Source organism: Pan troglodytes, chromosome 1 (genome assembly GCF_028858775.2).
Source record: "Pan troglodytes isolate AG18354 chromosome 1, NHGRI_mPanTro3-v2.0_pri, whole genome shotgun sequence".
NCBI classification, from domain to species: Eukaryota; Metazoa; Chordata; class Mammalia; order Primates; family Hominidae; genus Pan; species Pan troglodytes.
Window position 1 is genome coordinate 35,077,107 of NC_072398.2, and position 17,894 is coordinate 35,095,000.

Below are 17,894 nucleotides of genomic sequence, written 5' to 3' on the forward strand. Positions count from 1 at the left end.
CTCTATATAAAAGCACAAAAGAAGAATCAAACTTTGCTGGGTTAGAAAAACTGAATCTGCATCATGAGTTCTTTAATGGTATAATGATGATGTACCAATCATACATAGCGAGGTATTTTTCTAGATGACTTCGAAGTGTCTTTGGAGAAGTTAAAAAGAGAATGGGCATCTGCACACGTGTGTGCACACACACGTACACAAAAATCTTAGGGAAGGAGACAAATAGTTGAAGTACTTTCCCGAGCATTCATTCACCCTAGTGTGCACATGATTCCTCTAAACAAACTCTCCCATCCCTGCTGTTTGTTAAGTAAATATTGATCAAGGAGAGACCCATCTCCTGACAGCAGTGGCACAAGCTGGGGACTTACACTGCAGACAGAGTGGACTTAAATGGATAAACTCAGATGCTTTAGTAACTCCTCATAGAGATTATCAGATGAAAAGGCAAGAACAGATACGTTATGCTGCTTCTCTTCACTGTCTCACTCACACTAAACTCTCCTGCCAGAGGCTGAAAAGAGGAATCATGGAGCTGTAAAATATGGTCACAAGATGCGGTTACTAAGGGTCTCCCTTTGCAGTCATGCATGCATTTATCCTGTGTGTACAGCCAGGGACTAACAGGCCCTCCAGAAGAGAAGGAATGGTGCAGGATGCTATACACAGTGAATCCTGAGATTCTATTCCAGTGCCCTCTCATTCCAGGGGAGGATCAAATGGAAAAGCAAACATGAATGCACTTTGGGAAGCATAAAATATCATCCAAATATAAGGTGGTTTACAAGTTTGAGACTTTAAAGAGGAGCCCTAATTCCTGGGAAGCATTCACTGTGATTAATAAATGTCTGCAAAGCATCGTTTTGAGAGGTGCTCTGAGGAGGTTCGCTTGGGTGAGTTTGTTGGCTGAGTCAACCAGTTGAGAAAAGTTGCTTTGTGTTCCCTAAGTTTTATTTTGGCCATTTCATAATTATGAGTCAAAATCCTGTTTTCTGCACTGTTCGTAGCTGAATGGATACGTGTACTTCTCTGGGAAGGTCAGTTTTAAAATCATCTTTAGAGATTAGGTTTTGTGTATTGAACACTGAGCACCGTGGTCAAAGGGCAAGATGTTATATTTAGAGTTCCCAAACAGCTAAATGGTGTTTGAATTTTATTAGGATGCTTGTGTTTGGAAAAACTAGCAGGATCCAGGAGCACTGGCTGTGAAGTTGCTTTCGGGTGCCTGCTGAGTTACCCCAAATGAGGCAGAGGAAGGTTCTCCAGCAACATCTGGGCTTAGGACTAAAGTCTTTCTCCCTCTGATGCTCCAGGTGGCATTCAGCTTTCAGGAACACTGAGGATTAGATTCGTCTAATACCCATGCAGTTTGGGCCCACTTTCTAGTTACATGTTTTGCTGTTTAAATATGTGAAAAGTAAATGCTTGTAGGAAGTGGCTATAGTTCAAGGCTGTCTTAAGAAAAAAAAAACCTAAAAACTATGTTTCCTTGGTCTAAACAAAGGAACACATGGCAATAACAGTCTGTATCTCTTTTTTATATATATATAAAGCTTCGAAAGAACAATGTTCTGTTGAGCAAAATTCAGTAGCATTCTGTAAACATTAATTTAAGGAAATCAATAGACTCAGTGAGCTAAAGCCATATTGCAAGATAAACTGGCCAGAGTGCCACTTTGTCAAATAGATTTTCGTTTTCTCGGCTAGATAAAGACAGTTTCAAAACGGGGCAGACGTGTTGCAACCAGGGTTTGAAAAGTATGTGGCCTTCAAACAGTCTGCTTGTTCCTACTACAAAGCTGGATAAACATACTTTAAAAATGATAAGCCTGGTTTAGAATTGATTTGGCTTTCAAATTTTACATATAGTAGATTTCTTGGTCATCTCACAGGAAAAGAATAAAACAAAGTACCATGCATTCAAAATAGAAAATGTACTTAGGTGAAAGGGGTTAAATTGTCTTGAGAGACAGAGCTTTGGGAGCAGTTTCGGTTGATGCTTGACTTTAAAAAAGAAGGGAAGAAAGAAATCTTTATTCATGCTGACCTGATGGGCAATCGGCCTTCTTGCCAAAATCCCGAAGCCAAACTCTCTAGTGAGTTTGAGATCAGAGGTTTCAGCTGGTGGAAGCTGCTCTCGTTCTGTGCTCACCAGGCAATGTCATGTTAATGTGTGAGGGGGTGTGGGGGTTGGGGGAAGCAAACCCAGGGAAAGGCTAGAGAAGGAGCAGAAGTGATGAGCCACCCAATAGCCCCAAGGTTTTTGTCAGCCAGACCGAAAGAGTTGCAGGGATAATCCAAAAAGGTGGCAATGGGAAAGCAGGTCTCTCCTCCCGTCACCTACATGGAGTTTGTGGCAGTACACTTCCAAGTCAGACCACTTGACATCCTCCAACGCCACACCAGCCCTTATAAATGCTGATAGCAAACAGATATGACGTGGTGAAAATGGCCCACTGGAGGAAATGTAATAAAAAGAATGAACAGTCACATGTAAACTGCCAAGGAGGGAGGTTAAGGATCTACCTTGAATGGACAGGGAAACTCCATGGAAAAGCATCACAGGAACTGAATTTTGGTCTGCAGTGTGGGGATCTGGGGGGCTGCTATTGGCCAACCCCCTCACACAGACTTCTCTGACCACAGCAATGAATGAAGGGCAGAGATACACCCTGAGTATCTTCTTTGTTTTTCTACCTGAATTTGAGTCTTTGTCTTTTAAGAGTATTTAGAAAATACAAAATTCACAATAAAATTTCTACAACATTATGATGTTGATAACATATGTGTTGTTAAAATATTATATAATTATCAACAATGTGCTAGATTTGAGCATTTCGAACAATTGTGACTTTCAGGTAATAGAAAAGAATGTCTTAACATCTTCTATTCTACATTTAATAAATTGTGCGTACATTTTAAATTATGTAAGTATTCCATTGGCAATTCTGCATGTAGAGATCAAGGTAAGTAAAACCATCTCTTCCATAGCCCCAGTAAAAGATAGTACTAGCTTGCTAGGAGCAGAATGACAAATATCTATGAGAGACTGTCAAAATTATTTCATGGGGCTGAAATTTGGTCAGTGAACATGCTTTAAGTGGCTAGTTTATTTGCTCACACATGGAAGTCTTGGTATTATACGTGTTAGGAAACATAATTGTCACATTATTGGTCGCGATGAAGCAAATTTTCCTTCTCTCCCAAACTCTGCATAGGTCTTAAAAAGTGATTCCAAGTTTAAACAAACAAACAAATATGCAAGCAAAATCAAGGAAAAAGCATCAAAAACTAAAACCTAATATCTCTTTCTCTCCCCCTGAGATACTACACAGATACTCTTAAGATCTTAAAAACAACTGGAAGCACTGTGCAGAAATTGCTCATCTGGTAGGCTGTTCAGGTAAGAGCTGGACCAAGACTATTCCATCAAAGAATCATGGAATTGGCCGGGTGCAGTGGCTCATGCCTGTAATCCCAGCACTTTGGGAGGCTGAGGCGGGTGAATCACGAGGTCAGGAGTTCAATACCAACCTGGCCAAGATGGTGAAACCCCGTCTCTACTAGAAATAGAAAAAAATTAGCCAGGCGTGGTGGCTGGCGCCTGCAATCCCAGCTATTCAGGAGGCTGAGGCAGAGAATTGCTTGAACCCAAGAGGTGGAGGTTGCAGTGAGCCGAGATCACGCCACTGCACTCCAGCCTGGATGACAGAGTGAGACTCCATCTCAAAAAAAAAAAAAAAAAAAAAAAAAAAGGAATCACAGAATTTTGGAACTTCAGAACTAGAAGGAATCTCAGAGAGTTCATGTCCCACAAAAGAGAAAAAACCTTTAGCCAGAGGTCAGCAAAATTTGCCGGTAAAGGGCCAGGTAATAAATACATAGGCTCTGTGGGCCATATTTGGTCTAGGTTGGATATTATCCTTATTTTTTACAACTGTTTAAAAATTTAAGTCATTCTTAGCTTGAAGCCATAAAAACAGATTGAGGGGCAGCTCTGCCCATAGGCCATACTTTGCCAGTCCCTGCTTTTAGCCAAACTTGAGGGCTAACAGCTTTTCTAGAGGCCTAATGGTCTTTCATTCTGCACTATCTTGGAGGATAGTTTGATTGATTCACTTGAATTCGACCTGTAAGGCCACACCATTCCCCCGATGGAGTTAAGGCTGCCCATGTCTATGGGAACAGAATTAATAAACCACACACGTGGTGGTCAAGGACCAGGAAGACTTCAGTCTTACCCTGCTCTGATTAGGAACGTTTAATTGGGAGCTTTCCTGCCAGTACATATTTAAATGTGCTAAACAGAGGAATGTATCCCTGCTTCATGACACATCTGACAAATCAGCTCAATACTTAGGTGGAAAAATAAGCCCTGCAATCATACACCAGTCACTTTGTAATGTTAACAAATTCCCCTTTAAGTCAGCCCCGTAAATTTGGTGCCATTGGTTTCTGAGTTCAAGACAAGCTGACAGCCCTTGAAGTTTAACTTTTGCTACAATTACTGGGTGAGGTGGTAAAAGAAGCAGGGCCAAGCTTGGTGCCATTCTTGGATGGGACATTATCCAAAAACAACATAGCACAAACACTCCAATATTGCATGAAGGGAAGCTGGGGCACAGATAATCCACAGTTACTCCTGTTTCGTTCGAGAATGTATTACGTGATTGTTTTCTGCCACAGCTTTACCTTCATAATTAAGCTTTGCCTAGGCTAATATTAAAACTAGTCTGTGTGCCCTGTATTGCTATTGATGGAGCAATGTGAGTAAGGAGCCTAGGGAGAAGCTGTTAGGAAGTGGGGTTCAGGCAGGTTGCGATGAGAAAGGGATTGCTCATAGTAAACACCAAAGAAAGCGCTTGTGATACAGATGGTAGGAAATCAGACAGAGCTTCAGAGAACACAAGTTCATGGGGGATGCTGGCACTCTGCTGGCAATAGCTTATGACACCCCAAATAATATCCGAGTTGCTTTAGGAAAGGATGGGGATTATTGGCCTCAATCCCATCCTTTGGTTTTGACTGCAAGATCTTTGTTCTGTCAGAGAAATTCTGTTCTGTATTTCCAGGGAATTCTATTTGTCTTTACTCTGCAATCACCCTTTGCAAAACTAAGGATGGGCTGTATTTCAAATGCTACTTAAGAGCTTGTGAAGGGCTTTGGAATCCCTTTTTCAAGACAGGTAAATAGATTGCAAAGGCAGGCAGATTGCAGAATGAACTCGGGGGCTTTTGGAAGTCCACTAGACTCCTACCCAGTGGGACTTGAGGTAATGTTTAGGGTGGGACAACCTAGGATGCTGTCAATACCTAGGATTGGCCTTGTTGAAAGGCAGTTTCAGGTATCTACACAGATTATCTTGTACGCCCTTCAGGTCACTGAAAATGATAAATCTTTAAAAGTGGATGCTCTAAATGAAAGGAAACACAGTGGCCTTGAAACCATGACCTTTCAGCTTCTTCTACATACGGTCAGTTTCCCATCATTTCTCTGTTTTCACCTCTACTCAAACCATCCCTCCCTGCCCAAGTATTTACTTGCTCTCAGGGAATACATTACCTTTTACTGAAAGTCACTTTTAGCACCATATTCTAATTTAAAATGTTAATGTAGCCTTAAGAAAACAGAACTTAGGTGCAATAGCCGTAAGAAATATGAAGAATACATATCCAAATGGCTTGTATGAGGACTCGATACCTCCCAACCACAAACTCTCACACATACAAAACAATCTCAAGGGAAAAGACTTTCATGATCTATATTACTATCATTTGGGGAATATTTAAAGAAAAGGGTGGTGTTGCTTTTGCAAACACTACCAAGTAGGCTTAGTAGGGAAGGTAGTTATATCATCTAAAACTGCCAATTCTGGCTGGGCATGGTGATGCACACCTGTAATCCCAGCTACTTGGGAGGCTGAGGCAGGAGAATCGCTGGAGCCCGAGAGGTGGAGGTTGTGGTGAGCTGAAATCATGCCACTGTACTCCAGCTTAGGCAACAGTGCAACACTCTGTGTCTCAAAAAAATAAAAAAATAAAAGAATAAAAAAAAAACACAGCCAATTCTGCTCTGGAAGAGAGGAGACGTACATTATATAGAGGTTAATGCATATTATAAATGCTGATAGTCTGTGTTGAGGCCTGCATGGAATGTGTGAGAAAACCCAATGGCATGAGGGCTTCACTGACAAATTTCCTCATTGTTTGGCCACCCTGGCCAAGGCAACAAATAAAGTGAGCAGCAAGTCTAATGATAGTGCCAATTCAGTCAATAAATTGTGTATGAATTTGAAAAATTAGTCTCTATAATCCCAGTAAGGGAATTGCCATGTCTCCAAGGGCACTGTTGAGATTCAGATCTGCAAATAGGGCCTTGGGAGAAAACGAAAATGGGCACCCTGGAGATTTTGACTGAGATAATTAAGCTGCAGCAGAGTCACCAGGGTAGAAGGGGCCTCGCATGGAAGCCATCTGGATTCCCAGGGCCTCTATACTCACTGCTTAAAGCTTTGCAACATGACCAAGACTCAAAAGAGACTTTATTTAGAGAATGCAGAATGCCCCTCTATTCTAGAGTCACAAAATTTCAGAGCTAGAATGAAACTGCCCCTCTACTCTAGAGTCACAAAATTTCAGAGCTAGAATGAAACTCTTGAATTTAATCTTATCACTTTCCAAAAGGTGAGCACAGTAGACCACAATGAGGCAGGTATGGCCAGAGCCAGACCCTCCAGGCCAGTGCTCCTTCCACCACCCCCAGCATCTCATCGTGTCCTTCTCATCTGGAACGGATGACCCCAGAGTCCCGGAGCTGTTCCAGGCTAGTGTCACCTTTTCAGCCACATTCAGAGCAGGAACACTTGCTCTTGTGAAAACCAGTTTTACGTTGAATATATGTTCCAATTCTGATGAGAGCTCCCTCATTGCCCGTTTGTTTACTTTCCTATTTAGGGTCAGCAGGAAATGGTGCAATAATTGGACTACAGATGTCACAGCCACAAGGTAACATTTACTTGGCTCTGCAAATGAATAAATGTGAATGCTTATACAGCACTTACTTTGTGCTAATACGATTGTGTAGATTCATTTAATTCTCACAACACTCTGTGAAGTAGTCACTATTACATCCCCTATTTTACAGATAAGGAAACTGAAGTACAGGCAGGGTAAGACACTTGGCAGGGTTTCACTGCTAGAAAGCAGCAGAGCTGGGATTTGATCCCAGGGCCTGGCTGGAGAGTCCATGCTGTAAGTTCTACATCGGTATTGATCCAGGACCACTGACAGTGGAAAGACTCCCCAAAGCATTTTCTTTGTAAGATTTCAAGGGGATGCTTTTATATAAAATATTGACTACTTGCAGGTGAACATTTCATTGCCTGCCTGAGAATAACATCAAATAAAGCAGAAACTGGAGCTTTCCCCCGGAGCTGTCATTATTATAGACTCAAGTTCAAGACTAAGGCTATCTCCTCATGATGTCAAATACCCCAATGCTTGATCTACAAGAACACTGAAAACATCTGGAGGGCAGGGGGGATCTGCCTATTTTCTATTTGGCTGGGTATGTCCTATAGACACAATCATATTTGCCAGAGTACTTGCCAAGAGTCTGATCAGCTGGTCTCATAGGATCATTTTAACCAATAAGCACTACTGAGATCCAACTCAAGAATTCCAGCTTCTGAGGATAAACTTTTGGGGTAATCAAAAAAGTCCCACTGGGTGTGCACAAGGCACCATCACCAAACCGTGGCATGACTGCCCACACCTGGAGTTCTGCCGTGTGAGTTAGTAACTGTAACTGTCCCTCAGAAAAACACAGTCAGGCTGGAAGCGCATTACAGCAGGGCAGCTAAAATGATCCAGGGCAGCCCACTTACTGTATGAGATTAGGCTTTTAAAAAGGATTAGAGCTCCTTAATCTGGAGAGATGAAGATTAAGAGGGAGTAATGATCAAAGTCTATAAAATCAGAAAGGAAATGGAGAATATGGACACAACCCTGTTCACAAATCCCAGGATATTATAACAAGGGCTATCCCTGTGGAGTTCTAGGGGAATCACTTTTAGAGCCATAAAAAGAAGATAGTATTTTCCCAGCAGGTAATACACTTAGAGAATTATTATCTTAAGGAGTGGTATATTCTGACAATGAGATTAAGTTTAAAAAAGGTTTAAGTAAAACTCATGGGTGATAAAACCATAATGGTGGGCAACTGGGAGGTTAGGAATATTTTGGATACATCTCGAGCCTTTTGAAAAATGATTCAATGACAGGTACCAGCCTCTCCCAATATGCTCCCTGCACAGGGCTGACAATGGGTTGGGGAGCCCATCCGCCTGATCTGACCACCTCTCTTCTCACCTTGCTGGCTACATTGGTCCTAATATTTGCAACATGCATATTCTTGTGCCCCTCTTTGATAGGTATTTGAAAATCTCAGCATCCCGGTACAATGTGGCAACTCATTCCTCTGAGGAAGTTTTCTTTAACCCTTAACAGAGTCTTTGTCTTGAATTTCAAATTACAATTCATGGCAGTGATCTAACCATGATTTCCATAAAATATACACTTAACTCCTTTAACTACACCTGAAAACTAAAATCTTATGGTTTGCTCAAAGATGGAGACATTTAAATCATTTTATGTTGCAGTAGTTAGAGAATTTAAAAACTAGTTAAACTCTATTGGAAAAGCTGCTCATAATATGCTAACACAGATCAATTAATTCAAATTTAAGGGAAAATTAAACATACCAATTATGTAGTATCCATCACAGCCCAAGATATTAAGCTCTAAAATTTACTGCAGCTAATGTAGAAACCAGTACACCTTCACAAAAGCTGTGGCTCTGTTAGATATACAGAATAAAACTTTAGAGAGAGAAATGTTTTAGCTGTTTCCAAAACAGCCAAGTGTTAATCACTCTAAGTATCTAATAGTAGGTCATTGTTGAGGGCTGGGGCAGAAGGAGGGGGCAGTGGTTTTGGGAGAGGGTAGAGTGGAGATGAAGATTCACTTAGAGAAAGGAACCTTCAGAAGACTGTAACATGCACAGCGAGGCATGAAGAGTATTTTCTGTACTCACATTTCAAAGTGCTTTCAGAAAATTGGTAAAATGTGGCAATGCACAGATGCAAATAAAGGATCCAAGGAAATAGTGAGGGGGGCAGAGTGGGGACGGAGGAGGAAGGCACACAGATAATAAGCAATATCTAATAACGCCAAACTCATTCTAACCCTGTCTCTCATCATAAACTGGAAGCAATCACTTGGTGTCTTTTCAAATTGCAAGTTTGAAAACGTTAGTCTTCATGGTGGGGAGCTATTCAAAGTCACTATTCATTTGGGGGAAAAAAAGTAGGAAAGGTGGTCAGGAGTGGGGAAGGATTCAAGGGTAAAGAGTCACTTCATTTCGCATTGTAGACTTCGGAGTGATTTGGGCAAGAAAACTGGGACATCTGGAGTTCAGAAGTCGAGGAAAATGGGGAAGAACCAGGAAGATGAATACATGATCATCAGCTACACAAAAGAACGGAGCAAAAAGAAGCCGGGATTTGGGCACAGGCGTCTGGCAAGGAGGCCGGCAGCAGGGCTAATGAAGCATTTGCGGCGTGGGACATTTGCCAACGCAACAAAGAAGATGTGCTTGGGCTCTGCAGATGTGCCAGGGCCCCCAGAGCAAAATAATGACATAATCACCATCAGTGTCACAGACCAGACTGTACACAAGGTGACAGGGGAGGGGAGGCCTGTAATGCGCACACAGGGAGGCCTCCCATGGCCCACGACGGCTGCTGCCCTGAGGGTCGGGATGCAGGCAGGACTACCCACCTAACGATCTCTGCCTAGATCTTAAATCCGAAGGTGAGGTTTGCACCCATCTTTGGTGGGTGTTTTCTGTCCAACCCTAGTGAGGCAACAGAAATCTGAAAAGCTTAAGTGAGGTTTGAACTGAATGGAGGGGCAAAAGGAAAAGAGGCAGCAGGAGTTTTGTGAGTCAAACTCCCTGTCTTCTGCTAGAAGGGCACAAACTTCCAAGAACCCGTGGCTACACAAGTGTAAGGCAGAAATATGATCACGGATGTCAATGTTGCACACTGCAAAGAAAATGCACAACATATTTTGGGGAGCCTGTTTTGGGGTGGGGGGGGCACAAAAGAGCAGTCAATGGGCCATCTCAAAGTGAGTGCAAAAGCAACGTTAAGGCACGAGAAAGTCACCCCTGCTCATTTTCAACAAGGTCTCTCAGCAGGCCTTGTCACCTGCCAGTGGCTCTTGCTCAGTAAGGTGGGTGTGTTAGTACAGCTGTCTGGCTTTTAAGTGACTTTTGTCAGTTTGAAAGTGAAAGTCTGTTTGAGGAGCTGAAAGAACAATAGCTCAGAGCCCGGAAGAAGAGCTTGTAGCACAAAGAACTTGGCTACACTAGTGTCCCTTTTCATTGCTTCTCATGAAAGATTCATAAGAAGAACTTTAATTTTTTATGACCCCCTTTTTGGTATGACTATATTAGTTGTGTCAACTTCCATATACAGGTTCTCTTTAAATACCAAAAGGTCTGTTGTGAAATTGTTTTCAAAGAGCAAAGGGGGCAGAATCGATTCTGGCCATCCTGTCGGTCTCTTCCTCCAAAAGAAACTGCTATAGGAGACACACAGATTGCCTTTAAATATGGTTCCCTTCAGCCTTGAAGTTGTCATGAACACTACAATGTAGTTATTTTAAACCTCTGTGATTTACTAGTTCAACTGCTCCTCGGAAGAACGATTATATTTGTTTTTCTTGGCTTCACCCTATTTAACAGGAACAGTAGTATAATGATCATTAATAGACGGTTCTCTTTTTCCTACCCTTCTCAAATAGCTCTCTCCACACTGCATCTTTATTTTGTATCTCAGCCAAAAATTGGGGGGTGCAGGAAGACAAAATGCATTTGTTTCACAACGTCTTACAAGATAGAATTGAAGATTGGCTGAAGGCAGTCATTGATGGAGAAACAATATTTTTAAACTAATTATCTGCTTTCAAGTATTAAACGTCTATGCTTCATCAAAAAGGATGTTAGCAAAAAATGTATTATTGCAAATTAATATTGATGTATTTAAGAGCAGTGAGTGAATAGTCATTAAAATTTCTGCCCTGTGACTGACAAAGAACCAAACAGTTCAAGTTAAATAACATCCTGCGGGGGGGAAAATGAAGAAATTTGATCTATAATGTTATCTGCCATGTGAAAAGGGGTGGCCAACTTCGGACAAGCTTTGGTTTGCTAAATGAATTTGTTTCATCTAGGCGAAATAAACAGGCTGTCTTTCAAAAGGTTGTTAGAACTTCTTCAGACATTTAATCCAGGATGGGCTGAACACAATGATAACATCCCACTGAAAGCTACAGCCACCACCAGCAGCTCTCAGAAGAGAACTTGCTCTCTTTCTCCCATTGATAACCCTTTGTGGGATGAAGAAAAAGAACCAAGGCAAGGAGAACTGAATATCAGACAATAGGCATCACTCCACACACTGTTTCTGAACTTTCCTCATCGCTGAAGGACAATTAATTATGAAGGCCTTAGGGGTAGGTCGAAGCAAGGGAAAACCCACCACTGTCCCAGCACCACAGCCGCTACCTCTGTGTTTGCTAAATGGCTTCGCCTGTTGGGGTACAGCAGCCGAGAGAGCCAATAGATCATTTGTGGGGGGGTGCGGGAGGTGAGGGAGGAAAGCAAAGATTTTTTTGTGTGTGCGCCTGCCCTTGTATAATTCTATTCTCACTGTGAACTCATCCATACACAAAACACAAGGACGATTTTTTTTTTTTTAAAGAGAGAAAAGCCACAGGGTAGGTTACAGTCAGAAACGGCCTCTCAGTGGTGTGTTAAAAAGGATGGTCTTTTCACCAAATCATTTCACAGAGGCAAAACAGACAAACACAAAGAGTTGAGACTTTTTCTCCTACATTAAATGGAGTAACTGATAAGGTCAGACATATGATACCTAAAGACATGAATCTGTGAACTCTTGAAGTCAAAGGGCCTCTCTGTGCCGAGGAACAATCTTTCAAAGGAAATAGATCATAGAACTCCACTGAATCCCCTTTAAACTTTATGAAGCAGGAGGAGAAAAAGCTCTAAGTAGGGAAGCTTGACAGAAGAGCCTTGAACTATTTTCTGAAGGAAAGATGAGACCCTCCCTAGGCTGCCACAAAACATCTTTTTTTTTTCTAAAGGCTCCTCTGAACTTTGATATGTGCCAAGACACTGCTATTGAAAGCTGTATAATTATGTGATATAGCCACTGTAGAAAATGCTTTGTTCACCCCAACAAAGGACAATAAGCAAAGTAAAGCGACATTACACTGTATCTTTTTCTTTAAGAATGTTGAGAAAGGTCATGGAATGCTATAACTAATAAAGCTGTTGAGTAAGGAGGTTTTAAAGTTGATCTTACTGTGCTTGAATGTAACCCAATGACAAAAAAGACACAGGGAGCTAAAAATGCAATGACATTACCAAATAGATGATAAATCAATGGGCCCGCTTCATTATACTGATGAACACCTTGAATCCCAAAAGGACAGTGGTACAAAAGTGAAGCCTCATGCACGCATAGAATTCTACCTCCACTCCACCCCCTAGCCCTTCAACCCCACTTCCAACCTGGTGTCTTTACTGCACTCTCCTTCAAATTTCAGGCAATCATTCTGTGGAAGGAATACGTTTCCAGGCAGCCATGTGTGTATATATATTTAGAGAACATTCATTTGGTCTCTTAAAAGATCAATTTGGCTTGTCAACGGTGGGACTGGCAAGGGAAGAAATGGTAAGGGTTTCTTTTCCTCCTCGCCACCCACCAAGAGGGTGTTATGCGATTATTTAAATGGCTCAGCAGCTTTGAGGCCAAAAGACTGCAACAGCAGTGAAAGGCTCTCACTCATGTGCCAGTTTTCTAAACGATCACTCATATTTAAGGATCTATTTGGAGCAGAGGGAAGCGCTTCCTAAATCCACCTGTCCTCATTTTTCTTTAAAGAGATGACAATGCGAATAAAAGTCTTCCAAATATATTAAATCTTCTGAAATGTGGGTTCTATTGAAAGTGGGAGTAGGTTAAGAAAAGGGTAGGTATGGGGTAGAGAACATATTCAGCAAGTGTGTATGTATTAGTGTGTGTGTGTGTTGGGGGTGGGGTGGGGTGTTGTTTTTTATTTTCTATTTCCAAGAGGAAAGTAAGAAAACACATTCAAAGGTGTGCGGAAGTACTCTTCTTCCCTGTCATGTGTCACCCAGAAAAATGTCATACCCACAGTCTCTAAGATGGGGCATCTGCCCAGTGAGGTATTAGTACCTTAGAAAATGGCATTCATAAGGCCACTACTAATGAGTGAATCAAGTTCCCTATTCAATTTATTTTGAAGCCTTCCATCCCCAAACCTGGGCCTTTAGCGAGGATAAGGGAGATTTGTCATTCTTACTGGAAACTTAGACCCTGCCTACAGGTGAATGACTAGCCACTGAGGGGCCCAGGAGGGATGCGTGGCTTACCATGGCGTGGGAAACACTACCTCCCGGTACCCTGGAATGAGAAAGAGAGCTCAATGTGACTGGATGAAGGAATCTGGCACATTCTTTTCTCAACCTACACTCAGGCGGTAACAAACCCTCCAACCTTTGGATGATTCTGCCTTTCGCAGCTGCACATATAGCTGCTATGTCTTTTGGCTCCTTGCGTTGTGCAATTAACCTTTGTGAGTTACACAAGTTAGTTGTCTCGGTGGAGCTCTTTGCAAAACAGGTAAACCAGCCTCAGAAACTGACAGAGATCGTCATCTTTTCCTGCCACAGTTGTGAGGAAAACAACAAAAGCGATAAAATCCAACTCATACGCCCCTAAAGTCACAAGTATCAGTATGATTTAAAAACTGGGAAGGAATCCCAAACTTGCTCTTTCTGCCCATAAAATTTTTTTTGGAAGCCCTTCAAAGTGAAGTGAGAATGAAGCATAGAAATATATACCATCACACCTGGAAAGACAAATTTATTGTTGCCAATCTCATTAAATGTGAGGAGCAGAAATGAAGGATACAGCCCATAATTACACACCCCTCTCCTGCGTGCCTCACACACTCACGCACAGAAGCAAGACACCCCACCCGGTGTGATATGGCCAAGCTTCTGCCCTTTAGCACAAACTAAAAGTGTATTTCGTATTTTTCCCCTTGGGTGTCTTCTTCCACATCCCTTGGGTCTTCTCAAACGCTCACCACCCTAAGTCTGCACACCGTGCCAAGAATTCTGGCAATTGTGTAAACTGATACAAAAGGCAGAACAAGCTCTACTGCCACTTAGAAGGTCCTGACTCATAAAGGCCAGGAAATGCAGGGTCTAGGAGAGGAGAGCAGGCAAGCCACTCCCTCTTTGCTGCTGATAAACCTTCCCCATCTGCTTTATTTTCCTGTAGGCCAGGGGTCAGCAGCCTCTCTAGCCTTGACAGCCATCAGCAGTAGGGGCTGGACGGGGGTGGTGCTAAGCAGTGACAAAGGTGCCACTAGCAAGCTTATGACAGAGGCAGAGATGGGAGTAGAAGGCTGAGAGAAGACAAGGGGTAGAGAAGAGAAAGAAGGAATAAAGTAGTAGTGAAGAGACGTCAAACCTCCTTCTGTCTCCCTGGCTCGATCTGCCTCTGCCCAGTTAGAATAACTTGAAGAATAGTAAAGCTTTGGTCAAACTGAAGTTTTTCTTGTTATTATATTGGTATCACTGTCATTATTATTACCCACATTAAATAAGCCCTATTTTGGTAAAACACTTAGAAGAGTGCCTAGGACATTAGTAAACAGTCAATAAATGTTAGCTATTTTATTATTGTTCCCAACAATTGATTGAGAAGTCTGGGAATGCAGTCAATAAGACATTTTATTGTTTGACCAGCTCCTACTAAGCTGGGTGACACGATTCCTTGGAATCGACTGGATCTTGGGGCACCGTGTAGACGTAGCTTCAAAGTCCCTCTACCATGTTTTAGCTCTGTTTGTAGCACAGTTCTCCATTTTGCCATCCTCTTCACTTGCTAATACTTAAACTATAGGTTCATTTTACTTGACCTTAAGAGGAGAAACTTAAATATAAAAGTAAAGCCGTGCACACAGTATCAGTGGAGGTATTCAGCTGAAGGTGCCGGATCTACTTTTGGCTCTCAGCCACGGCCCACACTAGCAAAGCTACCACGATAAGAACGGTGGCTTTTTAAGCATCTCACTTAAGCAGTGACCTCCATGCACAAAGGCACGGAAAAGAAGGGCTCACCTTATCTGAAACTTTTGTCAGTAAATGAGCCAGACCGAGAGGCTAAAAGAAAAACGATTTCGTGATATTAGGATTATGTGTGGTGGTCGGTACGCGTGTGTGCATATGGATGTGTAAGTGTGTGAGTAGAGGGGGCAGGACACACTGCATGGTCCTGCTTTCTTCCCTTCTTTTCACTGAAGGAGGAATCAGATCCAGAATAGTCCAATAACTGTCCGAAGTCACATGAGAAGTGACAAAATTCCTGCCCGGGCCCCATACTCCTTGCAGTGAAGCAGTCTTAAAATAGACACTGCAGATAAAGGAGAGGTGGCCTGGCTGGAAGTGGATATGATTCACAAAGAGAGAAATATTAGATGTTAATCATATTAAAGAGGATTTAGATGATGCTAAATGGAGCAGCTTGTCGGGTACCTCCTGATGCCAGCCGTCCCCTGTTTGTGTCATTTTGGCCCCTGGCCTGTGGGTAGTGGATTAAATTCCAACCAGGTAAGGTTTAAGCAACCCCGAAAACCCTCGTGCGCACTTTAAGGACTTGTCCTCTTGGGTATTTTATATAGCAAAAATGCAGAAGTCATCTCATGAATCTTGGGCAATTCTTTCATGAAGCTTGATGTATGCTGCCAAACAGATACTTATGTCATCATGTAATGTAAATAATTCACTAGCACACAGAAGTCTCTTAGCTTAAGGTTTAGGGCAACAGGCTTAGCAGAAGGGTAGGGGAGAAAAGATGCTCTTAATGAGATTTCTTTAAAATGGTTAGCCATAATCATATTCTTCAGCTTTAGAAGAAACCTGCTAGTGCTCTGTCATTATAGTGAGCCAGTGCTCTGTTACAACTGAGACTTTAAAAACAGATTTTAAAATAGTGGAGCAGTACACAAAGAATTCTCACTTTTAATGTATTTAGCAAACACACACACACACACACACACACACACCACCCAAACTTCATTTATCACACATTTGGCAAAAAATATATTAGTCTTAGAGAGCAAAGACAAATAGGTAGCTTACACTATAGCTACTCAAACTTTCAAAGAAAAACTATGACTTCCCCATTGCTGAGCTTCCATATTCAATTCTTTATAAGCCACTATAACTGGTCTGCATTGCCAAGAACTGTAGGGACAAGAGCTGAAAAAAAGGGGGGGGGCAAGCAGGAAGAGTACTAGGGGTCAGACCCCTTAATTGACAGAGTGAGGCCAAGGTGTCCTCTTTCCTTTGAAATTTGGAACTTCCTGGGTATTCCTGGATACCTATCTACAAGAAGAAAGCAAGAATATTAACATAAGGTCCAAGTGCACACAGATGTTGGAGAAAAAATTCCTACCCTCAAGATGGCACAGCATCTAGCCAAGATAATACAAGAAATGGACCAACTTTGTCAAGCCACAGCCTGTCTGATCTCATCATCAGGGAGTTCAGCCTGCAGAATTCTTGCCATGTTCCCACCTCCAACTACTGTTGCCTCAGCCAGCAGGGCTCAGCAAAATGCCTTTGTGAGTACTGGGAGATTTGCTAGTGTTGTCTCACAGAGAGTCATCACGTTGTGATGAAAACTGTTTGCTGAGGCACCACATTAGCCCATAAAGAAATGCCTTACTCATAGCCACACATCTTTCATTGTTGCATGGATATTGCTTTCTGGGAATTCTCTATGCTGCTTTGTGTGGATCTAGAATATACACGTCACAGATACATATAAGTGTGTATGAGAGTGTTTGTACAAAGAGCAGCATGCTTGTGAAGGTACACTTAGGCAAAACACACGAGTCTCTCCTCCAAAAAGAACAAAAACAGAAACAAAATCCCAAAAAAAGATGTCAATGGATCTCTTATGCTATGTACTTAGTAAATTATCATACCATTTCCTCCACAAAGGGACTAAATGTCAAAGTCAGAAACCACGGAATCACTCCCCCATCAATGTTTCTAGACTTTTTAAGAAAATAACATTGGTAGCTACCATTGCACATAGCATGTATCAGCTCATTGACCTCTCAGAACCTAAATATGTAAAAGGTCTATTGGAGTAGGGACCTCTTCCTTGGAAAATGAATCACTCTGTCTTTGCTGCTTGCTGCCATTTTTCTTTGGATTCTACAGTTCCCTTTTCTGTGGCCAAATGAGTCTTCCACACAAGCTGAAAAGCCAGGGAATGGGGAAAAAATGGCAGTGGGTCAGAGCCTCATGATTCCAATGGGGACTATGGAAGCTCCTCATCACAGCTCTACCTGTTACTCTATTGGGGGATGCTTGTATGCGAAACCAACACAAAAACAGATTTGGGTACATTTCTAAAGAAAATAAATTTTTTAAAAAAGGAAAAGGGTGATGACCAAAAAATAAAGATTAGTTCCTACCTCAAAGTCATTTGCTTTATTGTAGTGCATGTTCAGAGCCCTGTACAGCTCACAGTCTCTGGTTATAGACAGCTCTTCAGTACTGGTGACCCCATCGTTGATGGCTTGACGTGCGTACTTCTCCATCTGAATGTAGTAAAACTCACGGAAATTGCTAAACCACTTGATGAGCTGAGAGGTAATGCATCTGTTGAACTGTTAAATTTAAATGTTGAAAA

General features: G+C 42.0%; 1 protein-coding gene across 6 annotated transcripts in view; it reads right to left on the reverse strand.

The window, feature by feature from the left end:
* PROX1 (prospero homeobox 1) overlaps nucleotides 1-17,894 on the reverse strand; it is a 52,810-nt gene that overhangs the window by 11,804 nt on the left and 23,112 nt on the right. For 5 of the 6 annotated variants that reach the window (XM_063792135.1, XM_063792117.1, XM_063792123.1 and 2 more), the window contains one exon: nucleotides 17,677-17,871. The exons of the other annotated variant lie outside the window; for it this stretch is intronic. In XM_063792135.1, coding sequence (XP_063648205.1) covers nucleotides 17,677-17,871 — 195 coding nt within the window. The remainder of the gene's footprint in view (nucleotides 1-17,676; nucleotides 17,872-17,894) is intronic. 6 annotated transcript variants of the gene reach the window in all.